This window comes from Coccinella septempunctata, chromosome 2 (genome assembly GCF_907165205.1).
Source record: "Coccinella septempunctata chromosome 2, icCocSept1.1, whole genome shotgun sequence".
NCBI lineage: Eukaryota > Metazoa > Arthropoda > Insecta > Coleoptera > Coccinellidae > Coccinella > Coccinella septempunctata.
The window spans coordinates 3,114,823-3,128,074 of NC_058190.1; the positions used below are offsets into that span (position 1 = coordinate 3,114,823).

Here is a 13,252-nt window from a genome sequence, read left to right on the forward strand (position 1 = left end):
GACTTCTGCATTTCAAACTTTGTGGAACCATCTGATGTGCATTATTAGTATTAGACTGCGTTTGTTCAAGCTATTTAATATGTCGTCTGTAAGGCGTCCAACTTTCGCTTCCGTAAAGAAGCATTGGGAGGACCACTGATTTGTAAACAGTTGTCGTGGTCTTCAGATTGAGGTCGTAATTTTGAAACAATCTGTTTTCTGTCATTTAGCTTCCAGAATGCCCGTTATGCCGAATTGATACGGTTGATATTTCAACAATAATATAACATAAAAACACTTATAGTCTTAGTAATATATTGAATAACCTTGTTTTAATACTTCAAACTTGTTATTCTTTTAGGAAGAAGGTACCTACTTTTTACGCAACTCAACTTGCTCCCTTCATCATTACCCAAAAATTATTTCTAAAATATTTTGGATCCTTCTATTCCTTCTTACATATTCCTTTTGGGACTGTAAATTGATGATTAATTAATCATTTATAACTAAAGAATTCTCATCAATGAAAACATCCAAAATTTACTGCCCTTCACCTCTAGTTAGAGGGTTAGAGGGTGGATGACAAACTTGTATACATGAAAAGTTGCGTAATTGGAAATTAAAATGAAATTTCAGAATTTTCCTATAAAATAGTGAATACCGAAAATATTAATTTTGTGCGTTAATTTTTACTAGCCCTTTGTATAAAATGAATGATTTAAGAAAAAGAATAGTGCTAAAACTGGGTTGTGTCCTGTGAGTTAGTTGTGTAGGTACCGTTTATCGATCAGCACCATCAAAATACATATAATAAATAGCCAATAAAGACAGAAAGGAATATTTGGAATGAAAGACAGACAAATTCTTGCTCTTATATTTCAAAGCGAAGTAAAATATTCAGATATAAAAAATTGACCTCTGGATATTCTTTCATTCGATTCGATTAGGTAGAACAATAACTTTATGTGTTGGCACTAATGGATGATTTGGCACTGAAATAAAAATTAAATCGGGAGATTAAGCAATGGACAATTGTAAACATATTAACAACTCCTTATGCAGCTATTCAGTAAGTACATAATATTATCTAACGAATTGGGCTGTAACTTCTCATTGAATTAGATGAAAATGAGATCGAAATCAACAATATTTAAATTTTTTATCATCAGTAGGTACAGAATGATTGCTTATATTTCACACAATAGCTGTCTCAGTTAAAATTGGTCTCATAAAAACGTTCAAATGGGCCAATACGGATGGACATTTTGGCGCAGATATAGTAAGACCCAATTGCTTGCCTTGTTATCCAACTACTGTCAGGAGATGTTGTCAAGGGTGGTTTGATAATGCCCAAAATCGAAGAAGGGTAGGCACCGTACGTCGAAGGGGCACAAATGAAGTTCAAGATCAGCGCCTAAGACTTTTGGCCATTAGAGACCGATTTGCGACAACTCGATCTTTGGCTGCTGAGTGGTTAGGAGAACAAGGCCATCCTGTAACTGTCAGAACGGTTTACCGCCGTATATGGTCTTTTGGACTGCAGCATTATCGACCCCATCTTGTGTTACCTCTTATGGTTGAGCATCGACGGCAAAGATTACAGTGGTGCAGAGAACGACAACATTGGAATGTGGAATGGCATCAGGTCGTCTTTTGTGATGAATCTCGATTCTCCTCGGATGCACAAAATGGCCGAAGAAGGGTAAGACGACGTCGAGGAGAAAGACGTGAACCTCATTTTGATATTGAGCGTCATGTACACCAGGCAGTAGGCGTTATGGTATGGGGTGCTATTGCATATGGAAGTAGGTCACCCTTAGCCTTTTTTCGAGGTAATATGACAACGCTGCGTTACCTTCAAAAATAGTGGAGTCATATGTTATCTTTTACCTTAACCGGCTTGAGAATCCAATATTTCATCAAGATTATGCTCGACCTCATGTTGCCAGAGTTAGTTTAAACTTTTTTGAAGCGACCCATGTGAATATTTTGCCATGGCCGCCCAGATCCCCCGATCTTTCGCCCATAGAGCATGTTTGGAACATCATGGGTAGAAGGTTTGGAAATTTACCCCAGCCCCTACGGACTTTGGCGGCTCTGAGAGATGATCTACAGGTAGCTTGAGATAGTAGAAGAAATGGACCATCTTCTTGCATCAATGCCAAGACGTGTTGGGAAGTGTATAGATAACCGCAGTGGACGAACACATTTTTAACCAATTAAATAAAAAAATTTGTAAACCCTTCATTTTTTTCTCCAAATTTCAATCATTTACTGATTGCTATTCTATCTATGTGTTACCGAAAAAAATTTAAATTTAAACATCTCCTTGTGGGTGTTACAGTTTCCTTGTCAGTTAGTATATTAACTGAGCAGATAGCTATTGTGTAAAATAGAAACAATCACCCTGTACGTAACTACTGATGAAATGAACAATTAATAAATTCAGAAAATGTGCAAGTCTTATCTGTTAACTCTCTAATGTACCTGCATTCATCATAATATCTTGGACAAGTGATTGTTATCACTGGAAGAAAAATTTTATTTTTAAAAAATAATTTTTTGGTGTCAGTACTCGGTACAATGTCATAGAGACATTCCATGGTAAAGGCATAGGGCAAAAATTTCTTCAACCTGCTCTTTTCGATTCACAAGTACTGGGAAATGAATGACTGAAAACCTTCCTCATCTTTTCTTACTAAAGCTCAATAAAAGCGGAATGAAATCTATATTCAATACCATACTAGATTTGGTGAAGAACCCAACTTAACGATATTTTGTATCCGAAATCAATTCCTTCATTTTCACCTATTATTCATTATGATAAATCTGTAGGAAAATGATCAAGAATTGAAAGAAATTCACAAATTTACACTACTCGGAGAAAATTGTTCCTAATCCAGAAGTTGTACAAATTATGTTCTCTCATATATCGATGTCCTCATTGTCGTTTCACCCTTTCAAAAATTAACAAAAAAGAAAACATTGCACTCCTATTTCAAACAATCGTACACGACGAACATTGGCAACATGAAAATTTGGCGAAATTTTTTTGTGGTGGTATGAGATGTAAATCCTCTTCATCTTCATCTTCGCCTCCAGATATGCTCATTTCTTCTATGCTGAAGGTGTCTGATATTTCTTGATGCACCCTGGGGTCCTTTCTTGAGGCCGGAAAAAAATTTATTATATCCTCCTCACTGAAAAAAAAACATAGTCATCAGGATAAGTTTGAGTACCTATTTCATATTAAAAATTAGTCTTTCAGAATTCATTCAATATTTTATTGGACTTTATTTGGAAGAATTTAATTCAACATTTTTCCAATACTCATGAAACCTTAGAAGAGAAAAGGTGATGAAATGATTCACAGCAGAACAACAAGAAATCCCAAAAATTTATTCATTTATTATTATATATTTTTTGCGTTGGCTAGTTGTAGTTTCCTTATCCTGCTCACAATATTTGCACTCGTCAGCACTGGCGTAGAGCAAAATTCGAGGGGTCTGCTCTATAGATGTCATTCGTAAAAAGTTTTCCTTGCAGTTTTTCAAAGACGGATGACAATAAAAAACTTACGAAAATATATATTCTATAACAGAAACTTAAATATCTGAACAAATATTTATGTTGAATATTGAAGAAACTACACGTGAAATTGATTATTTTTGTTTGAAACCTCAAGAATTTCTCTATCTCCATATTTTTATTTTCTCGGAAAGAAGTGTCTGACAAAATTGAGGAGAAATCTGAACTAACGAACTATCAATTCATTCAGTATGACGAGATTAAATTGATATAAAAGAAACACCTGTATGTTTGATATAAAGGAACTTTATTCTGGGTCGAATATGATCACTTCAAGATTATAGAGAAATCATTTGAAAATTAAAAAATTTAAATCTTCTTATATTTCGAAATAAACTGAATTTGAACTGGAAAATGTGGAACTATTCATTACCTACGTAGGCAATGAATCGTTGATTAAAAAAAAATTTCATAATATGTATATTGAAAAATATTGTTAGAGATGAGAAAGATGGGTAGTGGACATGTTTGCCATGAGCGAGCAAGACTGATAGTGACGCCACCTTTACCAAAGTCAACAAAAGTAAGAAAAATTAATAAAATGATGAAAAATCTGGACATAGTATAGTTTAGGTTTACTGGAATAAAAGTCAGATAGAATAATAACGTTTTTCATTAAAACAAATGTTCAAATTGTTTACCATCAGCCTCAATACACGCCCTACATCTTCTTGAAAAAGATCTACTTATTAGCGTCACTATCTGTCTCGCTCGCTCTTAGCAAACATGTCCAATAATAATCTCTCTCATTATTTTGACGTTAAATTAAGAACCTACCAAGAATAAAATACATTTTGACTGAGTAGAATGGGTTAGCAAAAATCGGGTTACTCGAGGTTTTTTTTTTTCTAATTTTTTTAAGTATGGAACTAACAAGTATTGTACCATTTTACAATCCTGATTAAATGCGCCAACTTTTAATGGCATTTGCCAAGGCACTCTAGTACATATTTTTTAAAGGACGGCCTATCAAAGTCGACAAATTTTGAAAATTTTAAATTCATAGTTTAACAAATAGTATCAATTCTGAGAAACTTGGGGCAATTGTGTCATTATTTTTGACTGTGATTCTAGAAATGTTATTTAGGGTTACGACTTCAAAGCTTAAATGAACAAAAATAATAAAAATCAAACACAATAACCGAAAACTGGTAACACTCTTCGACCAAATTTTTAGGTTTTTTTTTAAATGTTCATAATTTTCAAACTGCATGGGATAGATTTTTTTTCTGATTTTTCTATGATGGTTACAATCAATCCTGTCACCCCGTTTCGGCTTGACGTTAAGTTCTGGGACACCCTGTATACAGCCCTCATCGATTTAAGTAGGGCCTTCGACTTGGTGAATCGGAGAGCGCTATGGAAAATCATGAGACGCCTTGAAGCACACGAAAAGCCTTCATAGCAACAACACCGCTAGAATACAGCAATACAGCATAATGGCTCTACAATCGACCATTTCTTAATCAACTCTGGAATAAAACAAGGCTGCGTGTTGGCGCCCTTACTGTTCAATATTTTCGCCATAGCTGTCTCGATAATTGCTGACATGAGTTTGCCCGTAAAAGGTGTTGGAATACGATTCAGATTTGGAGGCCTGTTTAATCTGAAGCGCCTCACAGCAAAAACCCTTTCAAGGTTTATCACAGAACTTCAGTAATATGCAGACGACTGCGCACTTATCGCTAGAAGCCCAGAGGATCTACAGATAATGGCGGACACCTATAAACATATACGTAGCTGCAGGCCTCCGACTCAATATCGACAAAACCAAAATCCTGGTAAGTCCGCCAGAAAGCTTTAAAACAGATATTAGCCTGGAGAATGAAACTCTAGAACAGGTCGAGCAGTTCAAATACTTGGGAAGCTTCATAAATACTAGGGCTAAGCTAGAAACGGAAATACACAACCGTATCGATTCGAAATCAGGGGCATTCTGGAAGCTACAGGACCTACAAGGGGCATATTGAACAGCTTGAACAAACGCAAAAACGTCATCTAAGACAAATAATGCACATCAGATGGTTCCACAAAGTTTCGAATGTAGAAGTCTTGCAGCGCGCGAGTTGTACAACAATCAAGACACAAGTAACGAGGTCCAGCCTCAGATGAAGCGGCCACATTCTGAGGATGCAAGACACAAAACTCCCCAAAATAGCTCTGTGTGGCGAATTCACAAAGGGAGCTCGGAAACCACGAGGCCAGTACAAGCGGTTTAAGGACACACTACATCAATCCCTAAAATCAGTAAATGCCAATAATAACTGGGAACAACTAGCGTTAGACAGATCACAGTTCAGGTCTTTGGTCGGCAGTTATAATGTAGACTCGAGAGAAATACAGCGATGGCCAGATCTGGTTGAGGACTATCCATGCCCGGAGTGTGGAAGGATCTGTAGGTCACGGTTGGGTCTCTACAGTCACAGGAGGGCACACAGTCGCCAGTAGCCCTAAGGAATTATAAGTTTGATCGCACGGATAGTTTTGTTTTTGAGTCTTTTTGTAGATTTATTCTCGGTAACGGGATACAGCAATGATGATGATTCGCTTTGGTCATGTATTTGAACAGGATCATAAAAGCTTCTGACTTACAGAAGCGTATTCCTTTATTTCTCATTCATATTTTCGACAAGGATTTTGGACATCGTTATATATAGACACTCAAAAATATTGGATTGTGTGTACCTAGGTACACACTCTTCATATCCCTTCATCAGAAAAATTCACATACTAACCTGTCATCACTTTCCCATTGTACAAGTGGTTGTTTTTCACGTGACCCGGGAATCTGCAACCTATCTATGGGTATAAGGTTCAATTTGGTGGCTGTATCATCGTGGAGTGTCTCTGGTTGTTTTTGATTTGTGTTATCCTTATCACCGAGGATTTGAATCAATTCATCTAGGCTTGAAATTCTCGGCGCTGTTGGAGAATGGCCAATGCTGGACCTCCCACTGCTTGTCCCACTCTGAAATGAAGAAAAAAGTTTATTCATCTTCGAAAAGTTATACGGATGATATACAGGATGTCTCACGATGGGTGAAATATTAGACGTTTTCGGAGAATGGATCATAGGATTGTTCTGGAAATTTGGGTTTTAGGGTTTACGCTTTTGATCTATCTGACTTAGGTATCGTCAATGTTGTGACGTTTCCGCTTATATAGGGTGTTTCACGACCAAAGCCATAGCCATTGTAAATGAGGGTCATCTAGGCCTTTCCGAAAAGTTATTTTTATGTAGCAAAATGCCATTAGATTCATTGATTTATTGAAATTCATTTTTCGAATATCAAAACCTATATTTTCTGGATCAGTTGGAGAATTGACAAAAACATTTTTTCAATCCTGAATCTCGAAAATCACCCTGTATCTTTCTGGGGAAAGCCAGAAATTAGTTTTTTATAGTCGCATGTAGTCATATTCTATCTCTGATTGGAGTATGTACAGGGTGGGCAAATTTCGATGTTTTAGTACTACAGCTTTTAAACCAGAGGAGGTAGACAAAATCTGATACCGCATTCTCGTTCTCTTTTTCTGAGAAACTTACAATAGTAGTAGTGATTTTTGGCCACTTTCTTTTGTTTTCGAGTTATAAGCAACAAGTGGAAAAATGGCGATATCGAAATAAATTTATATCTCCGCTAATACTGATGATAGAGCTCTGAAATTGAAACATTAGACAGGCACTTTTTTACGTAGAATCCAGTGGCGTGCTCGCCTTTTCAGCAGGATTTTCAATTACGAAGCTATGACCCAAAGTTATGTTTTTTTAAATGGGAACACTAGTTTTCTGTGCAATTTTTTGAAAGCTTAATTTTTTCTGATTTCAAAAATATATATCATCATATGGTTTGTATCAATATAAATATGTAATAGAAAATGGTGAAAAACACTTTTTTCCAATATTTCTATGGTTTCAACTTTTGACGAGCACAGAAAAATAGAGTTTCCTATAACAAAAGCAGTCTCCTTCTGGCAATGTCATTCTTTCTATGCTTTTTACCAATTTTCACAAAATTTGAATCAAGATATATTTCATAAATTTTCATAATAATGAAAGGACTTATAGAAAGAGGCACTGGTAATCATACGATGATATATTTTTCTATGCTCATCAAAAGTTGAAACCATAGAAATATTGAGAAAAAAAGGTTTTTGACCATTTTCTATTATTTGTATTAATACAAACCATATGTTATATATTTTTGAAATCAGTAAAAATTGAGCTTTCAAAAATTGCACAGAAAACTAGTGTTCCCATTCAAAAAAACATAACTTTGGGTCATAGCTTCGTAACTAAAAATGCTAAAAAGGCGAGCACGCCACTGGATTCTACGTAAAAAAGTGCCTGTCTAATGTTTCAATTTCAGAGCTCTATCATCAGTATTAGCGGAGATATAAATTTATTTCGATATCGCCATTTTTCCACTTGTTGCTTATAACTCGAAAACATAAGAAAGTGGCCAAAAATCACTACTACTATTGTTAGTTTCTCAGAAAAAGAGAACGAGAATGGGGTATCAGATTTTGTGTATCTCCTCTGATTTAAAAACTGTAGCGCTAAAACATCGAAATTTGCCCACCCTGTACAGTTACTATCAGACGCCTCGTATGGATTACGCCTAAAATAAGTCCTCAGGCTAATCGATTTTTCACCAACTCTGAAATGTCAAGCTAAAGAGCTGCAAGTGATATTTACAGAGTGAAAGATTAATTAATCTAACTCGTGAACCGTATTTTCCTGTAGCACAGTTTTCTATTCCAATTCCTTTTGAACTATTGAATTCATTGATTAACTTTCTCTTATTCTGTTAAATTAAAGGAACTCCATCAAAAAGCAAGAATTCCATTGTGTCAGAATCACAATATTTCAATCGGCGATGATTTCAAATTGAAATGAGTTTGATATTCCATGTATTACATAGGCGAACAAAAAATTATATTTTACGTACTGATTTTCGAACGAAAAGTCCAGGATTTCTGAAGGCCGCAGTATTTTTTCTTCGCATACACTTTTCTTCCGCAAACTTGTGGTCACTATGATACTGAAAAGTACGAGAGAACAACCATTCCAAATATATAGTACATTCACTTTCATTTCAGCACTCGGTTGGCCATGAAATAATTTTCTCAAGTTTTGTAACTAGAACGGAGTAAGGTTGGCACTCATGAAATGTCGTTAATATCATAACGCCGTTGACACAACTAATATCAATAAATTTTAAAAAAAATGCCGAAACTGATTGAAAAAAAAAAGACAGGGTTTCAGGAAGTGCTATTTAGAATTCAGGTCCGCTCAATCAAATAGTAGGCAACCCTGATAAATATTCTAATATCTACCATATATCAGACGGTAGTAAACATTATTCATGATTCAATGTAAGTGAATTTATATGTTTCATCTGAATCTAAACGAGTTAACAAAGAATTTCCTTCTTTTTGGAGGCCAAAAAAGTGCCTGCATTTTATTTTAGGGTGAACGAATGCGAAAAGTTACTACAGGATTTTCGATAAATGTCATCGTAGAATAAATTTTTCATTTGTCTTGTCCTAAACATTGTGAATGTCCTAAGGGATCTATAAATAAATAATTATTATTATTATATCAAAGATCAAAGTATTTAAAATAAACAGCCATAAATATGAACGAGGACAACATAATCGTTGATTTATATGAAATTTTTATTTAAAGGTAAAGTTTTTAATGATCCGTTAATTCCTTCGAGAGATACCCATTCCCAACCATATGCATCATATGCATTTCATCTTGGGGTTGATTTTTTTGAAATCTACAGCTGATGTAACGTCTTCAACCTTTAGCCAAAGAAAAATACCAACGTTAACTCTCCTCAAGCTACTGCATATTATGTGTCAATAATTCATTTTTCTTCTATAGCAAAAATAAATATATTCGAATTACGGATCTCTTGTATTTTCCATACAAATAACTAGATTTGCTATGCCTTCTATCAGTTCGTTTACGTCAATTATGTTCGTCAAATATTTTCCGAAGTGATTCGACTTTGTGATGAAATACGTAATAGTCCGAGAGCTGGCAGCAAAAACAACTACCTCATAAGTTACCAAAGGTTTGGTTTGGCACTTTGGTTCAAGTTTATTACCCAAACTTGAAACCGCCCGTCTGCCGGGCGTGAGTGGTCGCCTTGTGGGATAAAAAAAATTGAAAAGATGAGAAAAAATCGACAGCAACTTCCTAATAGTTACCAAGATGAATGTTCGGTCAAAATGGTCTAGGATCTTGACTGAATTGAAATCGTAAGCGTCTGCCAACAGGGGTGGTCGCTATTTCGAAACAGACGCTGTCAAATACAGGGTGGTTCAGATCATAACCAAGAAATTTTAACCACGTATTCTACATCAAAAATAAGCCCTAGTTTGTCATATAAACATATGTCGAGAAATGTTTCCTCTCCGAGATACGGGGTGTTAAAATTATAGAGAAAAAAATGTTTTTTATTAATAACTTTCACACTGCTTGAAATATTTTTATGAAATTTGAGACATAGGTTTTGAGCGTCAAGGAGCACTTTTTGCATTATATAATTTCTTTTCTATTCTACCTGTGGCCTCCGTACTGCAGCGAGACTGAATATTTTCAGATAAAAAAATGATACGCCACTGGTTTTTCCGACAATAAAAATTACTTTTCGAATCCTCATTTAATTTGGAGCAAATTCGGTTTCTTGACTTTTTGCTGAGCGAGGCACCGTTTCCGGTTAAAAAAATAAAAAAAAATAATAAAATTTCTTGGTTATGATCTGAACCACCCTGTATTTGACAGCGTCTGTTTCGAAATAGCGACCACCCCTGTTGGCAGACGCTTACGATTTCAATTCAGTCAAGATCCTAGACCATTTTGACCGAACATTCATCTTGGTAACTATTAGGAAGTTGCTGTCGATTTTTTCTCATCTTTTCAATTTTTTTTATCCCATAAGGCGACCACTCACGCCCGGCAGACGGGCGGTTTCAAGTTTGGGTAATAAAGTTGAACCAAAGTGCAAAACCAAACCTTTGGTAACTTATGAGGTAGTTGTTTTTGCTGCCAGCTCTCGGACTATAATTGCTGAGACTTTTACACAGAACGGACAACATAGCAGCTATATAGGGTGTATTTAAAGGTGCTTTTTTGTTATAACAGAAGGTAGAAATGGTCAAAATGAAGCGTTTCACCAAAAATCACTTATAGAAAACTTACAAAATGACAAAATTGAAAATGATTACTGAATAAGATCCTAATACGACCCTGGATAGTTTGAATTATCGTAAAGCAGTGGAAAAAAACTTATCTCCTGATTCGACCATGTGGTTTCGTTTTACACGATTTTATGAAATGGCTCATTTCGATACCAACTACCAACTGACAGAAGAGACTTAGGGCACAAGTGTTAAAAATAGAATAATACAAAATCTCACCAATAAAATTCGCTTAAATTATTCACGGATTTGTTCATAATGGGCATCACAATCTTCTTGTTCGAACAGTCCAACTATCGTCGTAAAAATGGGATGAAATGGGGAAACAACATAGCACTTTTTCCACCTAACTAACATACGCACTTTAAAAAAACTGCCTCGATTTTCTACATTTTATTTCACCCTAAATTGCACGATACAACAATTATGATTCTCTCAAAAGTGAACTGATTCGTCTAATCCGGTTAACTTGGTACTGAACCATTCATTGATTCATTTTCCAGCCATATGTTTATGTTTTGTTTTGTTTTTGCGATGCCGGTGTCACCTTCCACAGTCCCGTACTTGAAATCCAATGAAATTTTGTCGAACTTCTAGAGGTTATATATCAGCCATGTTAGATATTTTATATGGAAAATGTTTGGTTAAACGACTTATTTGATGAGTTCTACTTTTTTTCCCTCACCTTTGAAAACACCCTGCATATATGAGTTCATGGAGTCCATAATAGATACTTAATTGTCGAATCACAAAAAGTAAAACGAAAACAGCTCTCAATATTATTATCATATAAAAATCACAATCCTTCACGAAAATAAACATACGGCAATGAAATATTTTGACGAACAACGTTCAATTATACATGTTGACTAAAATTATTGCTGCTACATTTTAACCTTACTCAATTTTACTACATTGATACTTGCATTTTTCAAGTTATCCCCATTCTGATCACCACCATCCTCTATGCCACTATCTTCCATTATACTACTCGAATATATTCAGTTGATTCAGGAATGTACCAGCAATATTTTCTCACATAGTAGAGCTACGAAAACCATAAGAAATTCGCGAATTGCCTCCAACATTGATTGGTTGACGTGCAAAATAATCACAAAGGTAGCACACAGCGGGAATATTCCAGGGTGAGAGAAGGCAGTATATTTACAAAAGCAAGTTTCTAACCTAGATAGCGCCTGACATTTACTATCGAGGATGTGGAAAATCAATAAGTTGTCCTTACACCGACGGCGTAGCTTGATAACTGGAGGAAAATCTGGTTTCACTCTGTGTTTTCCTCTATGCTTCCTTTCGAATTCTAGCGCGCTTTCAATGAAATCATCTCAAAGTAGGCTGAGGGAATTAGAAGATTGATATTCTAACGAAATTCCTGGCTTGAACAACTACATACAGGGGGTTCTGATTCAACGTTCATATATTTCAGGGCATGATTCTAGGGGTCAAAATCTACAATCAATTTGCGATAGCTTTGTGAAAATTTGGTGGAATTAATATTTCAAATGAAATAGGTACAGTTCATGGAAGATTGAATAAACTGAATGTTAGGTAATAAAATGGCTCACAACTATGTTGGTAGGGGCAGAGATTATAGGTGATTCTCTTTTGAAATCACTTCTATTTTCTGAGTAACTGATTTAATTGATATCTTAATCAAAAAATAGATCTCTCAAATGTTTGAAGCAAAAAGGTACTTCTCATTGAAAGCGTAACGAAGCCCTTTTCTGGAGCAAAGAGTGATTTCGTGATCATATGCAATCTAACTTGGTCACATAGATACTGCTTATCTCAAAAAACATATTAGGCAGGCGTCTGACACTTTGACATTAGCAATGAGACATGAAAATTGGGTGCTCGTTTTGTACCGAGTTTTTCAGTATGAATCAGGGCCGGATCGGAAAAAATGTTATGAGAAAAAAGTGTTTTTTTGACCTCAAGAATCTACTGTTGAAATATTTGTACGAGTCAAAAACTCACCATGTATACTGGCTGGACAACATACTATATGCAACTTCATTTTTCAAATGAACCCTGTATATTTTTCTATACTCAATTGGAAATTTATCCGATCACGATTATACAGGATGTTTCGTAGTTAAGTGTACATGGTACATAACTTAACTGTAGGTAGAGGACACAAAAAGGATTTAAAATAACCTTTAGATGTGAGGTCTACGATGCCTATTGAACAAGATACGAGGATATATTGAAAAACTCTTAGCCTACTATAGAACCAAAATTTCAATGTCAAAATAATTTATTATTCAACATATTCTCCTCTTAATTGGATACATTTATTACAGCGAACCTGCAACGTCTCTAGACCTTTCAAAAAACAGTTTCTTCTTGCTCTGCAAACCAGACCTCCACAGATTCTATAATCTCCTCGTTGGAAGAAAATACGTCCTTTTAAACTATTTTCAGTTGAGGAAAGAGATGATAGTAGGAT

General features: G+C 35.3%; 1 protein-coding gene across 1 annotated transcript; it reads right to left on the reverse strand.

Moving 5' to 3' along the window:
• Positions 1–2,767: 2,767 nt before the first annotated feature.
• LOC123307689 lies at positions 2,768–12,018 on the reverse strand. Its single transcript, XM_044890093.1, has 3 exons — positions 11,712–12,018; positions 6,303–6,535; positions 2,768–3,179 (listed from the first exon to the last, which is right to left on the reverse strand). The coding sequence occupies exons 1-3, from the start codon at positions 11,766–11,768 to the stop codon at positions 2,978–2,980; spliced, it is 492 nt and encodes a 163-aa protein (XP_044746028.1). The 5' UTR covers positions 11,769–12,018; the 3' UTR covers positions 2,768–2,977.
• Positions 12,019–13,252: the final 1,234 nt, after the last annotated feature.

What these genes read in the sequence shown, in the direction of transcription:
- LOC123307689 (XM_044890093.1), bottom strand. Translation starts at nt 11,768, where the DNA reads ATGGAAGATAGTGGCATAGAGGATGGTGGTGATCAGAATGGGGATAAC. An exon ending in ATGGGGATAACTTGAAAAAT is followed by an intron (nt 6,536 to 11,711) that starts GCAAGTATCAAT and finishes TCTTCATTTCAG; the next exon opens with AGTGGGACAAGCAGTGGGAG. An exon ending in CAATGGGAAAGTGATGACAG is followed by an intron (nt 3,180 to 6,302) that starts GTTAGTATGTGA and finishes TTTTTTTTTCAG; the next exon opens with TGAGGAGGATATAATAAATT.